The 27,429-nt window shown below is 36.1% G+C and overlaps 1 protein-coding gene across 1 annotated transcript; it reads left to right on the top strand.

Moving 5' to 3' along the window:
* The first annotated feature begins 1,735 nt into the window (after positions 1-1,735).
* Positions 1,736-26,164, top strand: CASP5 (caspase 5). The gene is made up of 10 exons (XM_055272936.2): positions 1,736-1,996; positions 9,873-10,043; positions 11,514-11,768; positions 15,455-15,564; positions 16,692-16,865; positions 18,366-18,600; positions 19,823-19,966; positions 21,364-21,473; positions 23,013-23,115; positions 24,506-26,164. The coding sequence occupies exons 1-9, from the start codon at positions 1,990-1,992 to the stop codon at positions 23,109-23,111; spliced, it is 1,305 nt and encodes a 434-aa protein (XP_055128911.1). The 5' UTR covers positions 1,736-1,989; the 3' UTR covers positions 23,112-23,115; positions 24,506-26,164.
* The last annotated feature ends 1,265 nt before the right edge of the window (positions 26,165-27,429 follow it).

Here is a 27,429-nt window from a genome sequence, read left to right as displayed (position 1 = left end):
CCAAATCCCACAGTTTACTACTGACAAATCCATGAACAGAACCTGCATGTTCCTACCCTTTGCAAAAATATTTAAGACAAAGAAAGTAAGTTTTGAATCAACCCTACACCCTCAGTAGTTCACAGACTTCTTGAAAAGATGAGACAGCCATCCAAAATTAAGCGCTTGGCAGATGGTACATGACACCCTGAAGAAACTCTAGGATGCATGGTGTGCACAATGAAGTCCTGGCATGGTGCAGAGAAAACGAGTTTGGGGTGAAATCATTCACTCAGGGATGTTAAGATTTAGGGAGGATTCGAAGAACTACCCCTTACTTGCAAATATGAGTTTTTTTCTAACATTAAACATATTAAATGAGAGTTAATTTCTGACTTTTTAAAAACCTTCATAGTTGAACACATTACCGTCTTTTTTTTTTTTTTTTTGCCTTTTATTAACTGTTTCTCTGGGCATATCTCTTCTGTACTATCAGGCATATTCTACTTCAACCTGAGACTACATCTGTGATCAGTCTTTGCTCAGAGAATATCAAAAAGCAGAAGTGAATTGCCACCCTAAGTAAAAATTAACTGTTAAAGCAGTTTTAGTCAGTTGAAGAACAGCATTCCAGGAAGTAGATAAGAAGTTTCCTTCAGAACTGTCTCCAATCAAAGGGTAAGACGACAGGGAGATGGGGAGGAGAAGACTCCATCATGATTCCTCAGCATAGTTTAAACAAGAAATAACATTTATTGAATAAACAATCCTTTCCATGTTTCTTTTTGCTGTTGTTGTTGACTTTGTTGAGTATCAGTTGGTTTTAGGTGTGTGGCTTTATTTTGGGGTTCTCTATTCTGTTCCATTGGGCTATGTGTCTGTTTTTTTGTACCAATACCTTGCTGTTGTGGTTACTGCAGACTTCTAGCATAGCTTGAAGTCCGGTAATGTGATGCATCCATCTTTGTGAAAAGCAGTTTGGAGATTTACCAAAGAACTAAAAAAAGAACTATCATTTGTCCAAGCATCCCATTACTGACTGAATCCTCAAAGGAAAATGTACTGTTCTATCAAAAACACATGTGCTTTCAAATGTTTGTCACAGCACTATTCACCATAGCCAAAATAATAGAATCAACCCAGGTGTCCATCAATGGTGGATTGGATTTTAAGAAATGTGGTACACACCTACTATGGAATGTTACACAGCCATAAAAATGAAACCCTGCCCTTTGCAGCAACATGGATGCAACTGGAGGCCATTATTCTAAGCAAATTAATGCAGAAACAGAAAAGCAAATATCACATAATCTCATTTGTAAGTTCTAGCTAAATATTGTGTACACATGGACATAAAGATGGGAATAACAGACACAGGGAACTACTAGAGGGAGGAGTGAAGGAAGAGGGCAAGAGCTGAAAAACTATGTACTGGGTGCTATTCTCACTACCTAGGTGATACGTTAAATTGTACCACAAACCTCTGCATCACCTAATATACTCTTGTAACAAACCTGCATATGTACCCCTGAAACTCAAATAAAAATTGAAAGGAAAAATAAATAAACCCAAGATATACAAAATATTTGGTTAATTCTTATGGGAAGTTGCAAGGAAACTAGTTAGATTTTACTCATTCAGGACATGTGTTTCTAGATGAGCAGAGGTAGAAAAACTGACAGATCAGAAGAGAAGGATGAATAGAAGAAGACGTGGGGCTATAGAGAGAGAAAAGGAAAAAGAAAACCAGGCTGAGGTTTCAACCCACAAAACAATGTTTTGTCATTTACATTTTTTTTTCCCCAGGGAAGAATCTAGAGTTCAAGATTAGAAAGCCAATTTGCTGACTACAGGGCACTTCCCACTGATGAAACTAGAGGTTCCCAGAAGCGACTTCATAATCTGTAATCACTTGTCCCCACTCCCTGCAATAAGGAAATACCTGGTGTCTTTTATTTCTGTGTCTGAGGCACTTTCCAGTGGTGTACGAAGACAGAGAGGCTGTTAGCTATGGCTGGTGAGTCTGGGGCCCTTTTCTGACTAGCAGCTTGGGACTCAGGTCTTAGAAAAATCTTGATTTATTGCTATGTGACAGGCAGAAATACCAAAAGGGAAATCAACCAGTAGTGTGCATGCTGAATCTTTCTCTTATTGGTGGTATGTAGTTTGAACCATGAGACCCTGTGTTAGAGACACTGAAGGAGAGTATGTTCTCTAGAAGCCAGAAAAAGGTTAATTCCTTTCTTTCAGCTTCTGGTAATCAAAGAGAGAGTAAGGAAAGACAGAGTAAGTTATTTGTGTGATAAAACTCCGGAAATTTCTAAATGCACTCTGAAATCTTCTCTGCTTCCTCTTGATTCCAAATTAATCCTCCGGACTATGAACCTTCTCCCCACAATCAGATCTGAGAGCCTCTGTGTTCTCAACGTGTTGTCATCTCTTATCTAGAATTATCTTATTGGTCTGTTTAAAATGATTGAATTTTTCCACCTTTCTATGTAGTCCTGGTACTGACTATTATAATGTAATATATCTTAGATTGCTATCATAGACTTTTAACTGGCTTCCCACTCCCAAAAACTTAACCCTTCAGTCCATACTGCACACTACTTTCAGGCCAACTGTCTTATACACAGAAGCTAAAAAAGCCTATAAGTTGGAGTCCTGGGCTACTTAAGCAGCTCGTATTCCAGCAGGTCATATTGCTTCTTTGGCTTCATTCTCCTCATTGGAAAAAGGAAGAAACCGGAATAGATCAGTGCTTTCTAAACTTTATAACATATATGAAGAATCTGAAGACATATTAAAAATCAGATTACCACTGCCTTCTCAACCATGAATAGCTCAATCTTTAACAGACTGTAGACATTTATTAACCTTTAAAGATCTGCAGACAATTCTTACGAAGCTAGCCTGGCACAGGTTCTTCTGCAGGTTAGCATTATTAGCAAAGGTGGTCAGTTAGTTAACTGTCACCTCTCACATGCTAGGGATCTATTAATGTAATTTTCTTACTCAGCAACATACATTGGCTCCCTATTGCCTTTTTTAAAATATCTAAACTTTCAGATAGGTGTTTCTGTCTTTCAAAATAATACTTATTCATTTTTCCATTAAATCACTCTAAGGCATGATTTTTACATTCATAAGAAAAAAAAAACAAATATTTACTGTATTTTACTTCATTTGTACTTCCTTGCTGTTGAGTTTCTTTATTCCTTTGATTCTCCCAGTAGCTTAATTATCTCCAGGTTTACGTCTCACCTCACAACATTTAACTGACACTCCTAAAATGCTGGAATTGCTTGCCTTTAAAAAATTTTTTGTCTATTTTATGATACTAAAAAGCATTTGGCCAGGGAGGAGTAAGTCAAATTCATAGCCATGGCTACCTCTTTGGCTGGGCAGGCTGACTTTACCAGTCATAGACTGGAGTCAGGAGAATCATTAGATAATAGATAGGAGAAACTGAAGGGCGCTAATCAAAAACAAGTTAAGTGGGTCAATAATTATAAACAACCATGTGTAGTTGGACTTTGTTAAATAAAACTAGTGAAAAACAGTACCCTATATAAAATGTGTAAGAACATCTCATCACTTTGCCTAGGACTAAAACTGCTCTCGATGAATTTGGCCTCTAAATTATTCCATTCATTTTCATTATCACTGCATCTTCAATTCAGTGATTATTAAAATAACAAAAAATAATCAATAAAAACTGTTTTTTAAAAATAATACTGTGAGATCGGTATCTCTTGCACTCTCTCTGACTGAATATTTAAAACCAGTCAGTTAAGTTTGTGCTATTATTGCCATTTTATAGTTGAGGAAGATGTCTGGAAAAGGACTACGAAGTTTTCTTTTGGTCTAATGTCTGTTGAGAAGAGTGAATCTAGTTTGGCCTGACTGTTAAACTCGACACTCTAACGTTCTGTCAATTTTCTGCAAACAAACATCTTCAAATGGTGGCCCTATCTCTGATCACGCCCACTTCAGTCCTGGCTGCACACTTCAATACTTTCTAAAGCCCAGCTAGCCCAGCTTCCTAATTACTTTAGACACCCTAAAATCTTTGTGTTTCTTCCCACACTGCTCTCTGTTAGCGCACCAGCCCTCACTTGTCCAAGGGGCAAATTTCTCCTAGTCTTTCAGGTCTCAGTGCCAAGCCCTCCCTTCTCTGGACAGCTGTCTTCTACCTGAGACACAGTGTGCTCATGCTTTTTTTTGAGCATCTGCTCATTATTTAAATTCTTATAATGTTTTTTATTTGACTTATTTGCATATCTATCTTTCCACTTGACTGTAAGCTTCAACGTGTAAAAATATTTCCTCCAAATGGTACCCTCACCACTAGCAGAGTATTTTTCACAAACTTTTGCTCACCAAATTTTCCAGAATGAATATGTCTTCCTTCTGCTTGAAACTTCCAGTGTGTGCTTATTGTCTATTAAATAAAATCAAACTTACTTACCTTTTATTAAATATTCTTCAAGAGTTGGGCCATACCTAAAATTTATTCATTTGTTTCTACATTCACTCAACTAGTGATTCAGTAGATAATTATTAGACTTCCCTTGAATGCCAGAAGTAGTGCAGGCCTAGTTTATGGCCACCTGTCCTTACAGAGCATAAAATCTAATGGTGGATGCTGAGAAGTAGGCTGGAAATCACAATTAAAGGTAAAAGAGCATGCTACCTAAAGAGAAACAAGGTGCCCTAGGGGCAAGTACCTCTGACATTGTCTCCCCTCAGAGAATCAGAAGATTGCCTGAAAAAAAAAAATGCCATCTGGTCTTAGACTTGGAGAATAAACAGAAAGTATAGGAGAACAGGAAGCAAGGAGAAGGTGGGAGACTGGACTAGACATTAAATGAAGAGCAGAATATTTTAATTGTAATGAGCAAGGTGGGGAAAGTATCCAAAGATGAGGCTGAATGAGAAGGCCTAGGTTAGAATAAGCTGAGAGGTTTCGTGGTCAAATCTAGATATCGGGACACTCTTCATTGTGAAGAAGAGAATAGAAGGGACAAAAAGAAGGTTTATAAGGTTCTTGGCGTAATTAAGAAAGAAAGGGTGTTGGCCTGAATAGAAGTAATGAACAATTAGAATTAAGAGTAGTGGTTAGATTCTGAAAATGTTTAGTAAATAAAATCAATGCGTGTGAATTGAGCTGGGGAATAAGACATACAGAAGGCAGAAGAAGTTTAATAACATCAGGTTTTGCTGCCTTCCTGAACTTGGAAGTTAGGTGTTATTTTTTACTATATGGAGCAGGAAATGAAGGATGGAAATAGAAGAAAATTAGCAGTTCAATTTTAAAAGTTCAATTGAATGAGGTTGTGGGATTATTTTAAGTGACGCCTGATTGTTGGAGGTATGGGTTTCCATACGGGATCCACATCTGGGCTGATCCATAAATTTGAGTCATTTATTTACTATTATAAACTTATAATTTATGCTATGAGAATTTATAGATTATGAAAAGAGGCTCTCAAGCCAAACGTCTTGAATTGTTTTTTATAAAAATTATTTTATTTAATTGGCAAATAAATATTTTATATACTTATGTACAAAATGATGTTTGAAATATATATTGTAGAATGCCTAAAGAGCTAAATAACATATGCATTACCTCATATGCTTATCTTTTTTTGTGATTACAGCACTTAAAATTTACACTGTCAAACAATTTTCAAGAATACATCATTGAATATAGTCACTATGTGGTGCAATAGATTTCTTAAATTTATTTCTGCTATCTAATTGAAATGTCGTTTCCTTTGATCAACATCTCCCCAAACTTCCTGCCTCCTCCTAATCACCAGCATTCTACCCTCTGCTTTTATGAGTTTAACTTTTTTAGAGTCTACACATCAGTGAGATCATATAGTATTTGATTTTTGGTGCCCAGCTTGGCTTATTTTATTTAATATAATGTTATCCATGTTCATCAGTGTTGTCACAAATGACAGGATTTCTTTCTTTTTTCTAAAGCTGAATACTGCTGCATTACGATATTTTCTCCATCCATTCATCCATCTACAGATACTTAGGTTGATTTTATATCTTGCCTATTGTGAATAATGCTGCAATCACAATGGAAGTGTATATGTCTTTTCAACACACTGACTTAATGTTTAAAATATATACTAAATATTTGGATTGCTACATCATTTTTAACATTTTTAATTCATTTTAATTTTTAACCTTGTGAGGAGCTTCCTATTGTTTTTCATTATGACTGTACTAATTTATGTTTTCACCAACAGTATACTAGAGTTCCTTTTTCTCTACATCCTTTACAACACTAGTTATCTTTTTTTTATAATATCCAGTCTAATCATTCTAACAGGTGTGAGGCATTATCTCATTGTGGTTTTAATCTCCCTGGTGAACAGAGATGTTGAGCATTTTTTATGTACCTGTTGTCCATTTATGCATCTTCCTTTGAAAAATGCCTATTTTGGTCCTTGGGTCATTTTGTAATATTTGTTTTCTTCCTATTGAATTGTGTTTCTTATATATTTTGAATATTAATATCTTATCAGATATATGGATTCAAATATTTACTCCTATTCTGTGGGTTATCTCTTCACACTGTTGTTCCCTTGGCTTTGCAAAAGCTTTTTAGTTTGATGAAATCTCATATCTTAATTTTACTTTCTTTTCCCATGTTTTTAGTGTTATATCAAAAAATCATTGTCTATACCAATGTCATTAAGCTTTCCCATGTTTTCGTGTAGTAGTTTCATAGTTTCAGTTATTAGGCTTATGTTTTTAATCCATTTTGAGTTGATTTTTGTATATGGTGGTAGATAAGGGCCCGATTTCATTCTTTTGCTCTTGGATATTTAATTTTCCCAACATCATTTATCGAAGAAAATGTCCTTAGCCTATTGTGTGTTCTTGATCTTTGTAAAAAATAAATTTACTGTAAATAATTGGGTTTATTTCTGGCCTTTTTGTTCTATTCCATTGTTCTCTGTGTTTGTTTTTATGCCAGTACTATGTTTGATTATTATAACTTTGCAGTATGTTTTAAAGTCAGGTTGTGCGCTGCCTCCAGTTTTGTTCTTTACTCAAGAATGCTTTGGCTATTTAAATTTTTTCATAATTCCTTATGAATTTTAAGGTTGATTTTCCTATTTCTGTAAAAAATGTCATTGGAGGTTTAATAGGAATTGTATTGAATTCATAGATTTCTTGGGTAGTACATACATAATAATGTAATATTTTCCAATTCATGAACACGGGATATCTTTTGAGTTTTGTGAATCTCACTCAGTTTCTTCTGTCAATGTTTTATAGGTATGAGTATATACGTCTTTAACTTTTTGGTTACATTTATTCCTTATTATTTCATGAAATTTTTTATAACCATTATAAATGAGATTTTTATCATCCAATTTTTTAGTTTGTTGTTATTATAAAAATGATACAAATTTTTGCATGTTGTTTTTGTATCCTTCAACTTTACTGCATTTGTGTATTAGTTGTAATAGATTTTTCGTGGAGCCTTTAGGGTTTTCTTAATATATGTAAGATCATGTCATTCATAAAAAGGACACATTAACTTCTTCCTCTCCTATTTTGATGCCTTTAATTCTTTCTGTTGTCTAATTCCTCTGGTTAGGATTTCTAAAATAGAAGTGATGAAAGTGGGTGTGTTTGTCCTCTTTCTAATCTTTCAAGAAAAGCTTTTATCTTTTCACCATTGAATATGATGTTAGCTATGTGTTTGTCATATGTGGCATTTATTGTGTTGTAAACCTCTTTGGGTTAATTGCTTTTCATATTTCTCCACATATTCATTCAGTCAATACTATATTCGTTTACTAAGCATGCAAATAAGTTAAATAGAACTTCAAACCCAGGCAGAGTAGACATTCCATAAACTAATCTGTGTACTCTTTGCAAATCTTCACATTCTCTGTTCCAACATCTACAATGCATTTAAAACCAACGTTTTTGTCTTGTCTCCTAAGAAGCCTCTGTAAACTCTCCTCCTGGAATTTTATCATCTTTTCTGAGTTCCTTAAGCATCTTATCTGTGTTCTCTTAAGAAGCGCTTCATCAACTGTCATGTAATGTAGCTTGATGACTTAAGAGTTGGGGCTCTGGATTCTGAACACTTGTACTTCTATTCCTGCTCTGGAGTTACTATATACTTTGTTTTCTTTTCACGGGGTTACACTCAATTTCTTAAGCAACTTATCTGTATATGTTTCCTTTTCCATATAAAAGAGGTTGATATACATTTTGCATGGAGTTTTTGTGAAATTTCAGTAAAGCACTTGACCTCACGGGGGTTCAACATATATTACTATTATCACCGAAAGCCTGTCATGGTTAACTCTATGGAATGTGATGTAAAAATAGTATTTGAACCCTAATTCATGTGATTTAGGGCAAGCTATTATTTAAATGACTTATAAAATTGATAAAATAATAAATATTCTACTGGTTTATTGTGAGGGTCCATTATACTACTATTTGTAAAGCACTTAGAAAAGAGATTTATAAATAATAATGAGAATTACTGATATGATATAATAATCATAAGTACTGATTTCTTATATCAGTATAATAATGATAATTACTGATTTATTATGAGTATAATAATAATGATAATTACTGATTTATTAAATCATTATAATAATGAGAATTACCGATATTGTTAATAATAATCATGATAATTACTCATATTATATAATGATGATGATTGTCATTGCTTTATATGAATTCATTTTTTGATCACAAAAAATACATAGGAGATGTTACGTTTATTAAATGCTATTGGGTAACTTTTTCTCCTGTTTTGTAACTTCCATGTGTCTTTCTAATAATGGTTGGTTCATTATTGGCATATGAACTCAAGATAGCCTGGAAAATGAGTCTGGTGCTTCTGGGCCAAAATTTTATTCAATGTCCTGCAATGTTTTCTTTAGAAAATGTATTTTGTGTGAAAGCTATCCTTATATCTAGATGAACTAGATAACGATCTTTCTTAGAGTTAACTGAGAAGAGAGGAGATATCTGGCTTTTCCACATACAACCTGCTTAAATCATATCACTTGTATTGAAATAAATGATTTATTACTTTGACATATATGTGTATGTGTGTATATATATGTATATATGTGTGTATATATATGTATATATATGTTTCCTGGTAAAAATTTGAATTATACCAATGAGTAATACATTAACTCAGTGCCATATTAATCTACCATAATATTTGTTAAATATTTTCAATTCTAAATTTTGGTTCGAGAAAAGGTGCTAAAGAATTAGGTATCTAGATGCATTTATCCACTTAACGATTAAGTTGCATGTTTACTTATGTATTCAGCAAGCAGATTAAGCACTTTTGAGCATTTTGAGCAGAAAACTGTTAATTAGCACAATTGGGTATAGCCTGTGTGTTAAAAAATGCAAATTCAAAGATATAGTTATTTCACTAAGGAAGCTAAATACAGAGAAAAGGAAAGATCTTGCAGTCTAGTAGGAATAATTTACAGTCTAGACAAGAGAATGGACTGTCCTGGGTGCACACATTTCAGGTAGATCATCGTGAGCTTTGAGCAAGAGAAAGAGAAATCTGAATACAATGGATGACCAGGAATTTAGCACTGGGCCCAATGCTGCAGAAAGGAAAAAGACAAGCTATAAAAAACAAACTTAAGTGACAATGAATTGTTAAACACAGCCTGGTAGGAATTTGATGGGTCACAGAATGCTATGGGTACAAAGAAATAATGAGTATTTGTTGAAGACATGGTAAGACAGAATGTATTTTCAAGGGTGTTTCACATTACAGAGCTTTGTCTAAAGCAAGGGCAAAACTCTTTAAGCTGTGCCCATTGTTGAAGGAGTCTTTATATTTCTGACAGAAGACAGCTGCAAAAAAAAAAGGCGTAAGAATTTTGAAGCTCTGTTCAAATGTGTCCTTCAGAGTGGATTGAATAACTTGGTGATAAACCACACGCTAAAGAACAACGTGGCTGGACAAACATCTATCCAGACCCTACCTAATACAGATCAAAAGTCGACCAGTGTAAAAAGTAAGACTGGATATTTTACAACGGATATTTCCAATTTTTTAGAACCTGTTCAATTCTAAGACCCATGCAGTGACATCTGTGATCCCCCATCCTCCTTCCTTTATGAAACTATCATTTTCACCAAACCTATAATTTTTCTTTCAGGGACTACCTTGTCTTTTGTCGGGTGGGATCCAGTTTCCAATTGGCTAAAAGGCTGAGTCTTTGGGTTCAGATTGTGCATGGAAATAATTAATAGTAGAGGCTTGTAGTAAGACATACTCAAATCTAAACCTAGATTCTGTTATTAATAATCTATGTGGCTTCCTGCATGTATCTTAACCTCTCTTGCTCCCCAATCATCAATCTTCCCATCTATGAAATGGGGACAATTTCAGTACTTTCTCATAAGACTGTGGAAGGTTAGAAACATTGTGTTGGCAGGCATCAACATGCCAATAACTCCCAAGGTATTAGCTGTCATCCAGAACTCTCTCCTCTGAGCTCCAGACTCATTTAGCTCTAGATGCATTTTCAACAATTCTGCTCCAGTGTTTCATTGGCTTTATTAAACTAATATTACCTAAAAATTAAACACTTTTTCTTCTAAACAAATTTGTTCCAACTTTAACCCCTTTCCATTTTAGTAAAAGAAACTAATATATATCAAATTTCTCCCACCAGAATGCAACAGGTTGCTGTACCAATGACTGGCAGTAATTAGAAGAGGGCCAGGCACAAAAATTTATCACTTTGATATCTATATTTTCCAATAAAAATTCAAGTTATGCTAAGGTGTAGTGATTAACCTGATGTCACATAAATTCACCATGCTAGATTAGTTGTCATATTATTTTCAATTTCAAATTTTGATTGAGGAAAAGATGCTAAAAAATTAGGACTCTGGATGCAGTCATTCATTTGTTCATTAAGTCATGTATTTAGCAAGCATGCTAACTACTTTTAAGCATTTTGAGCACAAAGATGTTAATGAGCACAAAGATGTGGGTATAGGATGTGTGCTAAAAATGCAAATTCAAAGATATAGTGCTTTCCTCAAGGAAACTAAATACAGCAAAGAGGCAAGATTGTATAGTCTAGTAGTATTTACAGTCTAGACAAGAGCATGGACTGTCCTGGGAGTGTGCATTTCAGGTAAATTATCATCATCATGAGCTGTGAGCAAGAGAAAGAGAAATACGAAAATAGCAGGTGACCAGGAAGTTAGCATTATTCCCAATGCCACAGAAGGAAGAAGAAAAGCTATAAAAACAAATTTAAGAGGAAATGAATTGCTAAGCACAGTCTGGTATGAATTTGATAGGTGAGAGAATTCTGCAGTTGCAAAAAAAGATGTGTGTTATTCGTTGGGGACATGGTAAAATAGAATGTATTTTTAGATGAATTTCATGTTACAGAGTTATGTCTCAGGTGAAGGCAGAACTCTTTAAACTGTGCCCATAGTTAAAGGAGTCTTTCTATTTCTCACAGAAGACAACCACAAAAAAAAAAAAAAAGTTAAGATGTTGGAATACCTGGGCAAAGATGTTCTTCATGGTGTTTTTAATTATTTGGCAAAACATGATGTTCTGACATTGAAGGAAGAGGAAAAGAAAAAATATTATGATGCCAAAATTGAAGACAAGGCCCTGATCTTGGTAGACTCTGTGCGAAAGAATCGCGTGGCTCATCAAATGTTTACCCAAACACTTCTCAATATGGACCAAAACATCACCAGTGTAAAACGTAAGGCTGCATCTAACACAATAAATACGTTAAATTTTCCAGAATATATTCAACTCCAAGGCCCATGCAGTGTTATCTGTGATCCACCTACACTTTCATTTCTAAACTCTCATTTTCAGTAAACATGTCACCGTCCTGTTAGAGACCATCTTGCCTTTTATGGGATGGAATCAAATTTCCAATTAGCCAAAAAGCTGTGTCCTTGTGTTTAGACTGTGCACAGAAATAGTTAATAAGAGAGATTTTTTAGTAGGAGATACCTAAACCTAAACTTAGATTCTGTCACATGTGAACTATGCAGTTCATGCAAGTTTCTTGACCTTCCATTCTCCCTAGTCATCAGTCTTACCACCTGTGAAATGTGGGCAATTCCAGTACTTTCTCACAAGACTGTCTACAGCTAGAAACATTGAAATGCCGGTCACCACATGCCAACAACTTCCAAGATACCAGCTCTCATTCAGAACTCTCTCATCTGAGTTCCAGATTCATTTAGCTGTAGCGGCATATAAAACAATTCTCTCCAGTGTTTCACTGGCATCACAAAATGAATACAGTTAAAATTAAACACTTTGTTTTCCAGAATAAATGTGCTCCACTGTTAACCCTTTTCCGCTTCAGTAAAAAGAAGTAACATGCACCAAGTTTCTGCTACCAGAATGTAACTGGTTTCTTCACCAATTAATAACAGTAATTAATGGAGATCCTGGCACATAGCAGATACCTAATTAATGTGTGATGAATAAACAAATGAAGTATATGCATGCAATAAAGAGTGCTTTCTTAATTATTATTTGGGCGCTACAAATTAGAATTTTCCAGTGCTTACTCATTTCTGTGAGTTACAAAATTATGATCAGGGAACTACTATAAAATGTTTAAATTTTATAACATTTCAAAACTTTTGACACAGATTGAATTATCAGTATTATTAGAGCCTAAATGTTCTCAGATCCATATTTTCCAGGGAAGGACTCAATTTGCCATAGACTTTAAACTGAAATCTTCAGCCCTGAACTACTACAGCTTACCAATAATCATATACGATCTTGAACATAAAGTAACATAAATTGTTCAAACCTCACTATGCAAAATAAACTCCCCTTCTCTATGGGGAAAGTTTCCCCTCAACAGAAACCACATGCTAGTATAGTTGTCCAAGATTTTAGGCAAGGATGCATTCTTATTAGTATTTAAACTGGTCTTTTGCAAGTATTTTCTTTTTCCTCAAACCTGGAATGGCATGAGGAAAAAATAGCGGTTTTTAAAAATCAGAGATAATGCAACAAATAGGAATCATATTTGTAGCAATAAGGGCTTCAAAATGATTTTAGCAATCCCAGATATCATATATGATGAGCACTAAACTCCAAACTGAAATAGCCTATCTGATCAGCAGAGGCTGTGGCAGAAGGAGGCAGCTGCAGATCCCTGCAGGAGGGGTCCAGTGGCTCCCTGCACTCTATCTGCATTTGTATTCTCCAGAATGATCGATCCCAGAACACTTTGAGTACACTGGCCCAGCAGACCAGGAAGCTGGGTGGGCTGGGCTATAAGAAGTGGCACAGGCCTTGGCTAGGCCTTTGGATATGGTTATAATTCTGAGGGTTTCCAGCAGAGCATTGGAACCTGGAATGCAGGATAGCAGGATAAGAAGAATCCTAGCTATTCGTTTGTTATTTAACAAACTGTTTACACACACACACACACATATACACACTATATACTGATGATCTGATTTAGTCAGGAGATAACCACATAAGTCCCTACGTGCTGTGGGAAATTGCTTTTCTGATCCCGTACCACTCCACCACTCCCTTTCTTGGTGTGTCAATGTAAATAGATTCCTGAGCAGATTCCTGAGAGATTCCTGTTTCATTAGATAACAGATAAGACTCAAATTGAAATTTTTATCCAAACTCCTGATTTCCACATTACTTCTTGTTGCACTGCCAGGCTAATAAAAACTCTCTTTGGAAGCTGACTGCACTATAATATTTATTATTTTGTAATAAAATAATATTTTTATACTAATTCTACTACTGGATATAAGATAGAATTTCTGTCTAATTTCTAATTTTACTGGAAAACACCTGTTCTACACACAGACACATAAAAGTGATTAGGAGATGGCTGTTAAGTTGGAAGTTCTCCAAACCTTTAAACAGGAAAACATACCCTCAGACCAGGAATATCCCAGGACCCTGGATGTCTTCACATTGGCAGAGTTTTCTGAAATGAGAAGAAAAAGCATCTGTCACTGTTTAATCTATGAAAAAAGAGATGCTTAGAAGGTGTGGTTTCCTTACACACTTAGAACTTATTGCATTCCCAGAACTCAGGCTTTTATCATACACTTTACCAAGACATTTACTTTAAAATATTATTAAAAATGAACAGAAACAAATGATTGAAATATAAAAAATACATGAAATATTAAAAAACAATATAAATTTTATACAGAATAATATTACTTTACTCATCGTTCCTATGTCTTGGTTGAGTCACGTAACCAAACATAAAAGTATGCTTGTCTATTTCTTTCATGAAAAGAAATCTTGTTATTAGATCTTACTAAATTCTTCTTCGAATTTGTATACGTAAATTCCTTTTTCTTTTCCAGAAGGAGGGCTCAATAATCTCCCAGTTTTTTGCACAATATCGGTCAAAAGAGATCAATATTACATTTCACAAGGGGATAGATCAGAATTACTCAGAAGCAAACTTATCCAAAACAGATATATTATTTCCTCACATTATAAAATATGAGTTGGACAGTGTTGGATGTCCAGCAGTTTAGAGACAAGATGTCCAGAGTTATGTCAGAATCTCATACAAATATTTGTCCCTTTGACCTTGGACACAGTACTATTGTGGACTGTGTTGTCACTAGACAACCTTTATTCATAAATAGGTGATTTCACAATTTGTTGGAAGATAACTGAAGCCTATTTCTTCTAGAATAATTATTAATTCACATAAAAGTTGCTTAAAAAATACCAGGATGGTACAGAATTCAATATTCTATTAAGCGTTTGTTGTATACATGTATCTGTATGTGGTGTGAACTAGGAGGGGACTATCAATTCAAAATGAGATGTTGTCCCATCCACGTTTGTAGCCACCAGACATAACTTGTGGCTAGTGAAACATGTTGAAATAATAATATTTTGAATATATTATGTTACATAAATATATTATTACAATTATTTTTACCTTTTGTAAATGTGATGTTAGAAAATTTAATATTGCACATGGAACTCACATTGTATTTCAAATAGCACTCTGACAAGTATTTATTTAGCGCACTCTTGCCCAGACACAGCAGAAAGTCCAAATAAATGAATGAGTACCCTAGTGTAAAACCACTGGAAAATCAAACAGTTTTCTGAATATAGAAAAGCCAAATTTAACTTTAAATCATCAAGATTTTTTCTCCAGAATAATTGGAATCTATAGTTGCATTTTCTTCTTGGTAGGGTTGTGGGAGTCTGCTTTCTCTATCAGGGAATTCTCACAATACATTTCCTTAAGCCGGAAATTAGCTACAGCTACAACCCCTACCTACAAAGAAGTCTTTTTCCTAGGATTTCTCTCTCTCTCTCTCTCTCTCTCTCAAAATTCTTAGGTGATAAATTGGGTCACAGAGGAAGAAACTATAATTTATATTTTGTGATATCCCACAGCTCTTCTGCAAATCGAGGCTGGACCACCTGAGTCAGCAGAATCTACAAATACACTCAAACTTTGTCCTCATGAAGAATTCCTGAGACTGTGTAAAAAAAAACATGATGAGGTGCTGTGCTCTCTGTATGAAATGGGGAAAAAGAGAGAAACAATTGCTTTCATTAAATGCACACTTTTAAAAATGGGGTCTTGCTCTGTTGCCCAGCCTGGAGTGCCATGGTGTGATCATAGCTGACTGCTATCTTGAACACATGGGCTCGAGAGATTCTCCAGCCTCAGCCTCCCACGGAGTTAGGACTACAGCAACTACCTTGCCAGGCTGATTTTTTTTTAAATTTTTGTAGAGATATAGTCTTCCTATGTTGCCCAGTCTGTTCTCCAAATCGTATCTTCATGAGATCCACAGCCTTGGCCTCCCAAAGCACTGGGATTACAGGTGGGAACCACAGTGCCAGCCATAAATGCACAAATACTTAAAGCACTAAATGATGAGGGGGTGGTGACAGTGGTAACCTTTATGACAGATGCTTTCAGCAGGCAAGGGTTCATATGGCTTCAAACAGATACCTATGCTCATTCAATCCATGATAAAATGTAGCTTCCTCTTTTTTATTATTTATTGATTTTTGTATCTATTTGGGATTTATTACAATTTCAGATATAGCCACAAAATAAAATGTTTATAAGATAACATGGCTGAGTAGTAATTGTTTGTACTCAGTTGAAAAGCCTAGACATAAAATATATTTGAAAAGTATAATTAAATCTTGAAAATCACTGTAAGTTTATGTTTAGAAAAAGTACCAAAATAATCATAATACGGAAGGCAAATAAAATTTGCTATATTTATTTTTACTGCAGCCGATGACAACACCTCTTGGTTTATATGAAATTTGGTTTGAACCTGAATATAAGAAATGTTTGAGTAGGTGGAGAAGAAAAAGGAGAAGGAAGGGAGTAGGAATTATTCTAGTTTCCTCAAGATTCTTGAGTGATCATTCCAGATACGTCCCAGTTCTTGATCTGGGCTCTAGAGAGACAAGGAGGTTGAATAATCATTCCAGATATGTCCTGGTTCTTGCTCTGGGCTCTTGAGAGACAGGAAGGCAGTGTCTTCTGATACAGGTTAGGGAAGGGGGCAGCTGCATGAGGTCTTAAAAAAGCAAAATTGTGAGGCATATGGAGGTTGAAAAGAGACTCGGGTAATCAAAGTTGCTTCATCTCCATCTCCTGCAGATCTATCCAATAAAAAAGAGAGAGGACCGCAGACGCCTGGCTCTCATCATATGCAATACAAAGTTTGATCATCTGCCTGCAAGGAATGGGGCTCACTTTGACATCCTGGGGATGAAAGGGCTGCTTCAGGGCCTGGGCTACACTGTGGTTGACAAAAAGAATCTCACAGCCAGGGTAAGAACCCCTAAGCCATCTCACACCCATCCATAGGCAACACATATTCTTCTAATAATTAGTTAGCTTTATAGAAGTTCAACAAGGTTTAACCACCTCTGGGTTCATGTGTGTGTGTGTGTGTGTGTGTGTACATGCGCACATGCACTAGCAAATGAAATTATTGAATACATAAATCCGTGTCTCTTTTGAGCCTCAAATACCCTCAGCTCCATAAAACTAGACAAAATATGATTGGCATGTATTTTCACAATTGTTATTGAGTTCCAATAAGATCAGGTGATTGGGATGTAGCCCCAAGATTCCACACAAAATCACAGAGTAATGTGTTTTAGGCAGGAGTGCACTCTTTTTTTATTTTTATTTTTTCTGAGACCAAGTCTCACTCTGTTGCCCAGGCTGGAGTGCAGTGGCGTGATCTCGGCTCACTGCAACATCCACCTCCCACAAACGATTCTCCTGCCTCAGCCTACCGAGTAGCTGGGGCTACAGGAGCGTGCCACCACGCCCGGCTGATTTTCTGTATTTTTAACAGAGATGGGGTTTCACCTTGTTAGCCAAGATGGTCTCGATCTCCTGACCTCGCGATCTGCCCGCCTTGGCCTCCCAAAGTGCTGGAATTACAGGCGTGAGCCACCACACCCGGCCCAGGAGTGCACTCTTAAAACAAATATTAAATCCAAACTTTGGAGCCAAGAGCTTTTCTCGATACTGTGGATAAGTCTGTATATGATACAAGAAGTTTCAAATTTACAAGGATCTAGGTTAGAGTGGAGGTAAAATCTCACAATATAAGCAAAACCGGACAATTTCAGAGAATGAGTGTGTGTATGTGTCTACATAAGAATAACAAGAGAATCCAAAGTAAGCAAAAAGGAAACATGAGAGAGAATGTTGGATGGGGTGCGATGTTTCTGTGCGGGCCTCTGTGGGGAGAGAACACAGGAGTTGGATGGCACTACCAGAAGGAATGGGATGGCTCTGGGAAGATGCGAATGCAACGCCTTCCAAGTAGGGGGAGCTACCTGTGAAAGAGCTGAGCTGAAAATGAAACTGGCACATGTGAGGCACAAGAGAAGATCAGTGTGACTAGAGATTGAAGCAGAACAGACATAGTGTAAGGATGAGTATGGTCAGGCCAGAAGATTGATTTTATTCTAAGCAACATATGTTGGGTTTTACAAGGACAGTGGTGTGATGCGTTTATAACACATGACTCTTGTTAGGAAAGGAGAGAAAAGATTGAGATAAAAAAAAGTAATATAAGTAACATATAAAAATATACAATATATTAAGAAGACAGTGTATGGTGTCAGCAGGGAGAAAAAGTAGGAACCCACAGCCCCATTACAAAGGAAAAAAAAACAAAAAAAAAACATAAAACAGCTAGCACCACGACCCAGATGTTACATATGTTTCTTGTTTCGCTCATGGTAAATCTAGGAGGTCCTATTAATTGCGATGCTTCTCTGACTGAAATTAGACATTGCTCTTTTATAGGATATGGAGTCAGCGCTGAGGGCATTTGCTGCCAGACCAGAGCACAAGTCTTCCGACAGCACGTTCTTGGTACTCATGTCTCATGGCATCCTAGAGGGAATCTGCGGAACTGCGCATAAAAAGAAAAAACCTGATGTGCTGCTTTATGACACCATCTTCCAGATATTCAACAGCCGCAACTGCGTCAGTCTAAAGGACAAACCCAAGGTCATCATTGTCCAGGCCTGCAGAGGTGGTGAGTGCTGAGGCTGAACATCTAACGGTTTTGAAGGTGTATGCACAGGATTGTGACGTTTGGTTTATATTTAGGGGAAACAATGTTAGACCCCATCCAGTGCAAATAAAGTACATTGAATTACGAAGAAACTCTACCTAAGGGGGTGATATAATGAGAAATTGTCTCATCAGTGGAGAAATTTCTGTACAATTTTATCCACGGTAAGTAGTGAAGGAGATCATCAAATCCCTAAATCAAAGTTAAACAGAAATATTCAAACTTTGAAATGGAATAATTTACATGATAGCTTGATTTGTAAATGATTTACAGACATGTTGACATGATGTGGTTTCTGAAGAATTTGCCCTTGAAACTGAAGTTATTATGTGATACAAACACCCTATTTATTCATAATTATTGAAGGGAAAATGAGTAGGGAGTTAAGGAAACTTGAGGGGATTTAAGCCAATCTTCTCTCTCCCTCTTTTTATTCTTGACTTCCAATTACCTCATGACTATTGGGATGTATGTTTTGTTTTGTTTTTTTAAGAAAGCGGCAATAATTTAACTGAAAACTGGTAATGGCATGATAAATTCACTATTAATTTACACATTGTTGAATGACACTAGAGACAAAGCAAAATGTGTGTGTGTGTTTGCATGTGTGTAGGTCTGTATGTATGTATGAAATTAGTTAGAAAGAACACTGAAAAATAACAAGGTGGGCAATTGTGATAGCTATGCTAAGTGAGGCACATCAGTGTATAAAAAGTTGATGTCTCTTGATCCAACACAAATGCCCATCAATGATAGACTGGACAAAGAAAATGTGGTACATATATCCCATGGAATACTGTCTAGCCCTAAAAAGGAATGAGATCATGTCCTTTGCAGGGACATGAATGAAGCTGGAAGCTATCATCCTCAGCAAATTAACACAGGAACAGAAAACCAAACACCACATGTTCTCACTTATAAGTGAGGGTTGAACAATGAGAATACATGGACACAGGGAGGGGAACATCACACACCGGGGCCAGTCGGGGGGTGCGGGACAAGGGGAAGGAGAGCCTTAAGACAAATACTTAATGCATGTGGGCTTAAAACCTATATGATAGGTTCACAGGTGCAGCAAACCACAATGGTACACGTATAATTATGTAACAAACCTACACGTTCTGCATTTCTATTCTGAAACTTAAAGTAACATAAAAAAAAAGGAAAGTTGATGTCTCTACAGAAAAACATGGGGAACTCTGGGTCAGAGACTCTCCAGCATCCTTGGCAGTCATCTCTTCACACTCATCTGAGAACCTGGAGGCAGATTCTGTTTGCAAGATCCACGTGGAGAAGGACTTCATTGCTTTCTGTTCTTCAACACCACGTATGTGTCTTTTAGTAACAGTCAAAAATTTGGGGGTGCTGAGGTCACCTTTGAATGATTCTGTGAAATCAAGATAGGCCCTATGCAACAATGAGCTGAGAGAATGGTGTGTGCTCTCTATATATTTTGCATGATCTTACGTGTGCTGTGAGAACAGATTCCTTCCCCCTCCCACACACACATTTTAAAAAATTGTACTTTTATTATAAGTGCTACACTTTACAGTCAAAGGCATACCAAATATTAAAGCAATACAATACAAGGAACCCCATTCACCACACATCATGTAAACATAAATGATGGATTCTGTTTTTTTAGTAAATCCATTTAACATTTTGAATAGAAGTTTTATGGATCCCAGTACTGGCTGTCTTTCCAAATGATCAACTTCAAGCCCTCTTCTACATATATCCCACTTGATCCTACAAAGAGCAATGTTATTAAGTGTCCAGATAAAAATGTGAATGCCCTTTAAAAAAAGTAAGAAACGTTAGGGTGGGGCTAATTAGGTCTAATTATAGGAAACAGTGGTTGGCATTTCACCTCAAGTTAATCATCCTAAAGAGCTTTATATTTTACTCTTTCCAAGTTGTAAATTTTCAAGTCTTATTTTTAAACCACTTTATGGAGGCATAACTGACATATGAAAACTGTACATATTTAATATATGCAACTCAATAAGTTTGGAGATTAGTACACACCCCTAAAATCATCACCCAAATCTATGCTGTAAACATCTCTCCTCCAAAAGATTCCTCCAGCTCTCTATTTATTATTATCATCATTCTGCAAGGGTGTGATAAGGATAATTTACATAAGATCTACTCTCCTTGCAAATTTTTAAGTATATAAGACAGTATTATTTACTATTGACACCATATTATACAGTATTTGTCTATGATATTTTAATCTTCTATAACTGAAACTTTGGATGTGTTCATCTACTTTGTTTATTATATGGTGAAAGACATCATGGTGCAATCTGTAAACAATCTTGGAGCCCGACGGCAATTTTTTGTTGCTTCCTCACTGAACCTAAAAGTTTATTCATCCTTCTGAGCTTCTATTCTTTCCTTTGTAAAGTGGAACAATTCCGGTTTTTTCTCAAGTCCCCTCTTCTAAGCAAAGTGAGTGAACATGAGGTCCATAATAAAAAGTCAGTTCCAAGAATCAAAATACAATCACTATTCAATCTCTTGTAATGCTTACAAGCTGTCTTTTTTGTTCAATCATTGCCAGCTTTTCTGTTTCCTCTGTGTGAAACCTAAGTAAATGTTAGGTTATAAGGGATTTCCATAAATCTATCAAGTAAATTCCTAAGCTATGCAAAAACAAAAATATAAACAAAAACATAGTGAAAGTTGTAGCCCAAGGCATACCAGTTTGTATCATCATAGATAACGTGTCCTGGAGAGACCGCACAAGGGGCTCCATCTTCATCACGGAACTCATCACATGCTTCCAGAAATATTCTTGCTGCTGCCACCTAATGGAAATATTTCAGAAGGTAAACTTCCATTTCCTTTTCTAGTCATTTATTTATTTGCTCAGAATGAATTTATCATTATTCACTAATCGAATAAAAATGACACACTTTTTCAGGCAAGCAAAAGTAGTATGGCACCTGATTTCTGTCATTCAGGTGTTTAAAATCTGGTTTAGAGAAAGAAAATGTCAATATATCCCAGAAGAAGAGCAAAGTAAAACAAAATAATATCAGCTATAAGCTTCCTGTTTTGGGTTATAAGTTATTAAAATTCAGAGAATAGAAAATATTTTGAAATAATTTTGATTAATTTACTAAATGAATAAAAACTGGATGGAGGTGAGGGGCTTCATCTTGATGACAAGGGGGTAAATGAGGCTTACATGGCTTAAGACTACCTAGGACTCACACTTTTGTGAGACATATGGATACTGGAAATATGGGTTAACAAAAATATGTGTAATTACAGATTGTGGTAGAATTCATAAAGGCACGTAAGAGGGAATAAAAAAGAAATCACTCTTTCCATGGGAAAGGGCAGAAGGGAAGGTTCACTACTCCTTGCCCAGCTTGGGACATTCCTTATTCCCCATTCTTCCTACTTTATTTTCTCCACAGTTCTTACGTCCTCCCATTAAGCATATATTAATAGTTTATTTATGTGTCTGTTTTTTACCTGTATTTACTCACTAACATGCAAACTTCAGGATGGCGGGGATTTGCTCAGCAGCTCAATATGCCTGACATACAGCAGACATTCAATTAATATATATTGAATAAATAAATGCCTAATTGAATAGATAAATGTTCCTTCTCTTTTTAAGGGAAAATAGGATTGGTATTAACACAGGAAATTGTGGTTGTTTCTAAATTAAAAATTGTAGAGAACAGTAAAATTCTTGTGCGAAAAGGAAGATATACCACTGGTGTTTAAAGAAGATTGTACCATAAATTGAGATGGGGTTTCTGTGAATAGAGAACTGGGAAGTTAAGTCCTTTTGGATGATTAGGAATTAGACATTGTACTTTTGAGGGTATTCGTGGAAAAAGACTGGAAATACTGGATTTACGGTAAGCAGGATCTCATTGATCAGTCCATGCATAAGATTTCAGAGGTCAGCATGGTTGTGTGGGCATGAAAGTTGTTCAGTGTTCAGGCCTTAAAGCAAGATTCTGGGATTTAATTCTCCTTAAATTGAAGAATCAGCGTTGGTAGGGGTTGAAAGTACTAAGTCTTCCATATCCAGTTCTCATAGGCATATCCCAAGGGATATTTAATTGATTTCCACATATGTAGGTCAAAAATGGAAAATAGAGAAAATGGAGGTTGAAAAACCTTGACTAGGCATGCAGTGTTTATGTTGATGTAAAGTGTACAGTCTGACATGGGGTGTCAATTCTAAGAGGTAGAGTAGCAGTGTTAAGGAGTTGGGATATCCATGGGCTTGGTGCTATCAACCCTGGAAGCTCTCTTCATTCAGGCATTTCCTGGTTCATGGTGTAAGATGCTTTCTGAGAATCCAAAATCCCTCATATCTCATATGCTGTTTTTTCTTTTAGGTACAGAAATCATTTGAAGTTCCAAAGGCTAAAGCCCAGATGCCCACCATAGAACGAGCATCCTTGACAAGAGATTTCTACCTCTTTCCTGGCAACTGAAAATGTAAGTATTGAGAGTTGTTGGAGGGTGAAATAAATGAAAGCGCTATATTGGTGGTGAAGTTCAATGACCAATGACAGCTGACTGCTTGTATGGTCAAGTTAGTGTTCTTTATTGCTATAGTCTGGTGAGTATTTATTTCCTCTTTTTTATTCTACTTATAGGCATTTAGTTTCCCCCAACTATATAATCAATCAAGGAGTAAGGAAAATTGCAGCAAAATGTAATACACAATGAAAGTCCTAGGTTAGTAATTATTAAAATAGTAATGTACAAATATTACCATTATTAATTATATTCATTTATCTCTCATACACTATCTCTCTGTCTCTCTCTCTGTTTCTCTCCCACCTGCCACACTTAGTTACCAAACATTGCATCAGATCTTGAACAAAACAGAGTAAACACAGGAGCTAACTATGGGGAAAGCAAGGCTTTGGTCCTCTGAGTGCATGTATCACATTCCTGTTGTTGACTTTCTCCTTAGTTCAGCTAAAGATGGGGTCCTCGTCACATGACCATGAGAAATTAGACTCATAGTCAATCTGAAAGGTGAGGAGGGCAGGGTTTATTGTGTGAAAAGGAAAAAAATGGGAAACCGACCCTTCACAGAGCCAGAGTCCTGCTAATGCCCTTCCTGCCTCGCAGATTGAATACCAGGTACCACCCAGGAAGAGGAGGGGCCAGGCTTCTCCCTGCTGCAAATGGCATGAACTTCCCAAGGCTCCACCGCAGTGCACATTCTTCCCAGTGCACAGGCTGGTAGGAGGTTCTGCCAGGGAGCCCTTTTTACTTGGCTGTCTCATTAGTGACATTCAGTCACAGTTATTGGACTGTAGAAAATACATGCTCAACTATAGGTATTTTATTCAGGAAAACCTTCCTTGAAATAATGAAATTGGAATAAAGAATGGACAGAGTTGGAGAGTGAATCATGTGGTTCTTATGCACAAGAGGTGTTCTGGCACAGAATACAAGTGCAAATGCCCTGTGACAGAAATATGCTGAACATGTTTAAAAAGAACTACAATGAGATAGTGTGACCAAAAGAGAATGCAAGTGAGGGAAATGACAGAGACAAATTAGGAGAAACAGTGAGAAGCCTCATCACAATGTGCTTGAACATCACGTGGTAAATCTTTAAAAAAATATTATCTGAGTAGATAGGAAACCCTACCAGTGCTTTGGAAAAGAGAAGTGACATAATTTAACTTAGGTTTTACAAATATATTCCTGAGTACTTTTTGCTCAATAGACACAGAGGTCACAGATGGAAGGCAAGGGAAATGGCAAAACCATATGGCAGAAGATGGAAGAAGAATCATAATGAAGGATGGGATGAAGGCAGTGAGGGGTAACCATCTTGACCTTCTGTCCTTTGTCTCTTCTGCAGGAAACCACAGGCAGCCCAGCTCTCCTCTGTCAACATCAAAGAGCACCTTTACCAGTATAGCTTGCATATTCAACATTTGGTATTTCGATAAAAGTAAAGACTGTATCTTTTTAGATTGTATGAACTGTATCTTCATAGATTCTCTAATAGACAATATAATTTCAATGAAAATGGTGGACGAGTGGAAATGAAGTGGAAGAAGCTAACTGGATTTTCAAGTTCTATGGCTCATGTAACATCTATATTTGGCTGATGAAAACAACTGGCTGTGACTTACCGTCAACAATAGGATGAAAGAAGATGGTGTTTAAAAGTATAAGATACCACCTCATACCCATTAGAATGACTCCCATCAAAACATACAAACAAACAGAAAATAACAAGTGTTTGCAGGGATGTAGAACAATCGGAACCCTGTGCTCTGTTGGTGAGAATGTCAAATGGCACCACTGTGGAAAACAGTATGGAAGTTCCTCACAAAATTAAAGCCAGAATTATCATAGGATCCAGAAACTCCACCTTTCGGTACATCCCTAAAATAATTGAAAGCAGGGTCTCAAAGATACATTTATACACCCATGTTCATGGCAACATTGTTCATGATATCTAAAATGTGGAAGCAACAAAAGTTTCCATGGACTGAAAAATGGATAAGTAAAATATCGTATATAGGTATAATAAAATATAATTTAGCATAGAAAGGAGGGAAGTTCTGACATATGCTAAAATGTAGAGGAACTTTGAGGACATTATGCCAGGTAAAATAAGCCATTCACACACACAAAAATACAATATGATCGCACTTATATGAGGTACCTAGATTATCAGATTCACAGAGATAGAAAGTAGAATGGTGATTGCCAGGTGCTAGGGCAGGAGAAAATGAAGAGTCGTTAAATGGTTATAAAGTTTCAGATTTACAAGATAGAAAGAATTCTGGAGGTAGATGGGTGATTGTTGTGCAAAATTATGAATGTATTTAATACTATTTGGCTGTACATTTAAAATTGTTAAGCTTGTAATTTTGTTATGACATTTTGCTACGATAAAAATTGCAAAAATATAATGACATAATTGAAAGTGAGAAGGTATGAGGGCAACATTAATCAACTTACACAGAGAAAATTTTAGCTACTGAGCAACATTGATGAAAGAAGAAATTAGGGTTAAATATTTATTGTTTCACAATTAATCAATAAAAAGTTTGAACATCATGACATCATCAAATATTAGGTAGAATAGACTAGATATGTGGCTATGTAAGTGAGCTGCATCTCATTTTTCATATGAGGTAGTCAATGGCATTGTTTATGTTCTATATTTCAGGAAACACAGAGCTATAATAGTCATTATTGAGAATTCCAAATGTTACTGCCAAACAAAACAAAACAAAAATAATTGAAGGAAATTACATCTAGTATGTGGGACTAAAGGTGGGGAGAGTTGTACTGGGAAATATGATTTTTATTGCATTCTTTTCTGTATTATGTATGGACTGTCTCATGAATGTATTACTTTGACAAAACACTTAAAATTATATTGAATCGACACTTTTAATAATTTATAGATTTCTAAAAATCAGATAGTATTGAATTTTAATGTGTTGGATTTTTAAAGGTTTTGTCCTATGTTGTGAAGCAAAAATTAAACAAATGGAGCAAATTGTTGGTAATATAATAATATGATACTGGTGCTGTAAGGAAAAAAGGTATAGGTAAATATGTGTCTGCCAGTTATTTATTTCTGGGTATCAAAACACCCAAAACCTCAGTAGTTTAACACAATAAGCATTTATTATTGTTCACAAGGTTACCAGTTAGCTAGGTCGGTCTTGACTCTGCTGAGATTATCCATGTATCTGAGATCACCTGTGCATGGGGTAGGCATCTTTACCGAAAGGCTGGGATCTCTCATATGTTTGGAAAGCACATGGCTGGTCTAGAATGACCTTGGCTGGGGCAACTGGGCTCTTTTCCACATGATGTGTCTTATTAGCCAGCAATGTAGCTCAGGCTCAACCTCATTTAGGTTCAGGTGTCCACGAGGAAGAAGAGCACCAGGCTTTGTAAAGCCTGAGCTGGGAATTGCACCGGATCCTTCTACTGCATTATGTTAGCCAAAACCAAGTCATAAGACTAGTTCAGCGTTGAAGCAAAGGGCAAGGATACTAGGAAGCCAGTGCAAAAACATTAGTACTCTTCTCTGTAGTTTTATTACAGTATTTATGTGAACAGCCTCCTGTAAGGTAAATAACAAATCTTAGGATGAGGAGTAAAATTCTCAATTTTAAAAGCAAAGATTTGAAAGCACTAGTTTGGGGACTTCTAATCTACAAAGAATTTAGGATTTATTCCAAACCACAGAAAAAAAAAAAAAAAAACAACTCAAGGACAGCTAACAACAGGTATATTATATGTTTTCTTTCGAAGCATATTTTTTCTCTTTCCAGACTCATTTTTATTAAGAACAAATTATGACAGAAATAATTTGTTTACAAAAATAAGCTTTAGTCTTTCTGTACTTGACCTGATTATTTGCATAAGGTGCAACAAGAATAATTATTTTTCAGTTAGGCTGTTTTTTGTTTAAATTGGCTTTGATGGAACTGTGTTCCATGAGGAATCTCAGATAAGACTTTTCAAGAGCCCAGCCCAGCCATGCGTTCGTACACTCAAATACCTATGTGTTGGGTAAATTCCTCTCCTCTCAAGGTCCCAAGATAAATTGGAGCTCTTGAACCTGTTAGACAGTGATATTCTTTACTTACCAGAGATCAAGAAACTTGTACAAGGACTCTGTGTAAACAAGGTATGAGGCCAGATTCCCCAAGGGGCTTTTATTGACTCTATAAGTCAACTTCGATTCTCTAAAGGAAGCATGCCATTCCAGTCAAATTCTTGGTAAAATAACCAATTTCTCCAATT

The sequence above is a fragment of the Symphalangus syndactylus genome, chromosome 3 (assembly GCF_028878055.3).
Source record: "Symphalangus syndactylus isolate Jambi chromosome 3, NHGRI_mSymSyn1-v2.1_pri, whole genome shotgun sequence".
Classification (NCBI taxonomy): Eukaryota; Metazoa; Chordata; class Mammalia; order Primates; family Hylobatidae; genus Symphalangus; species Symphalangus syndactylus.
This window is presented reverse-complemented; position numbering and strand designations above follow the sequence as displayed.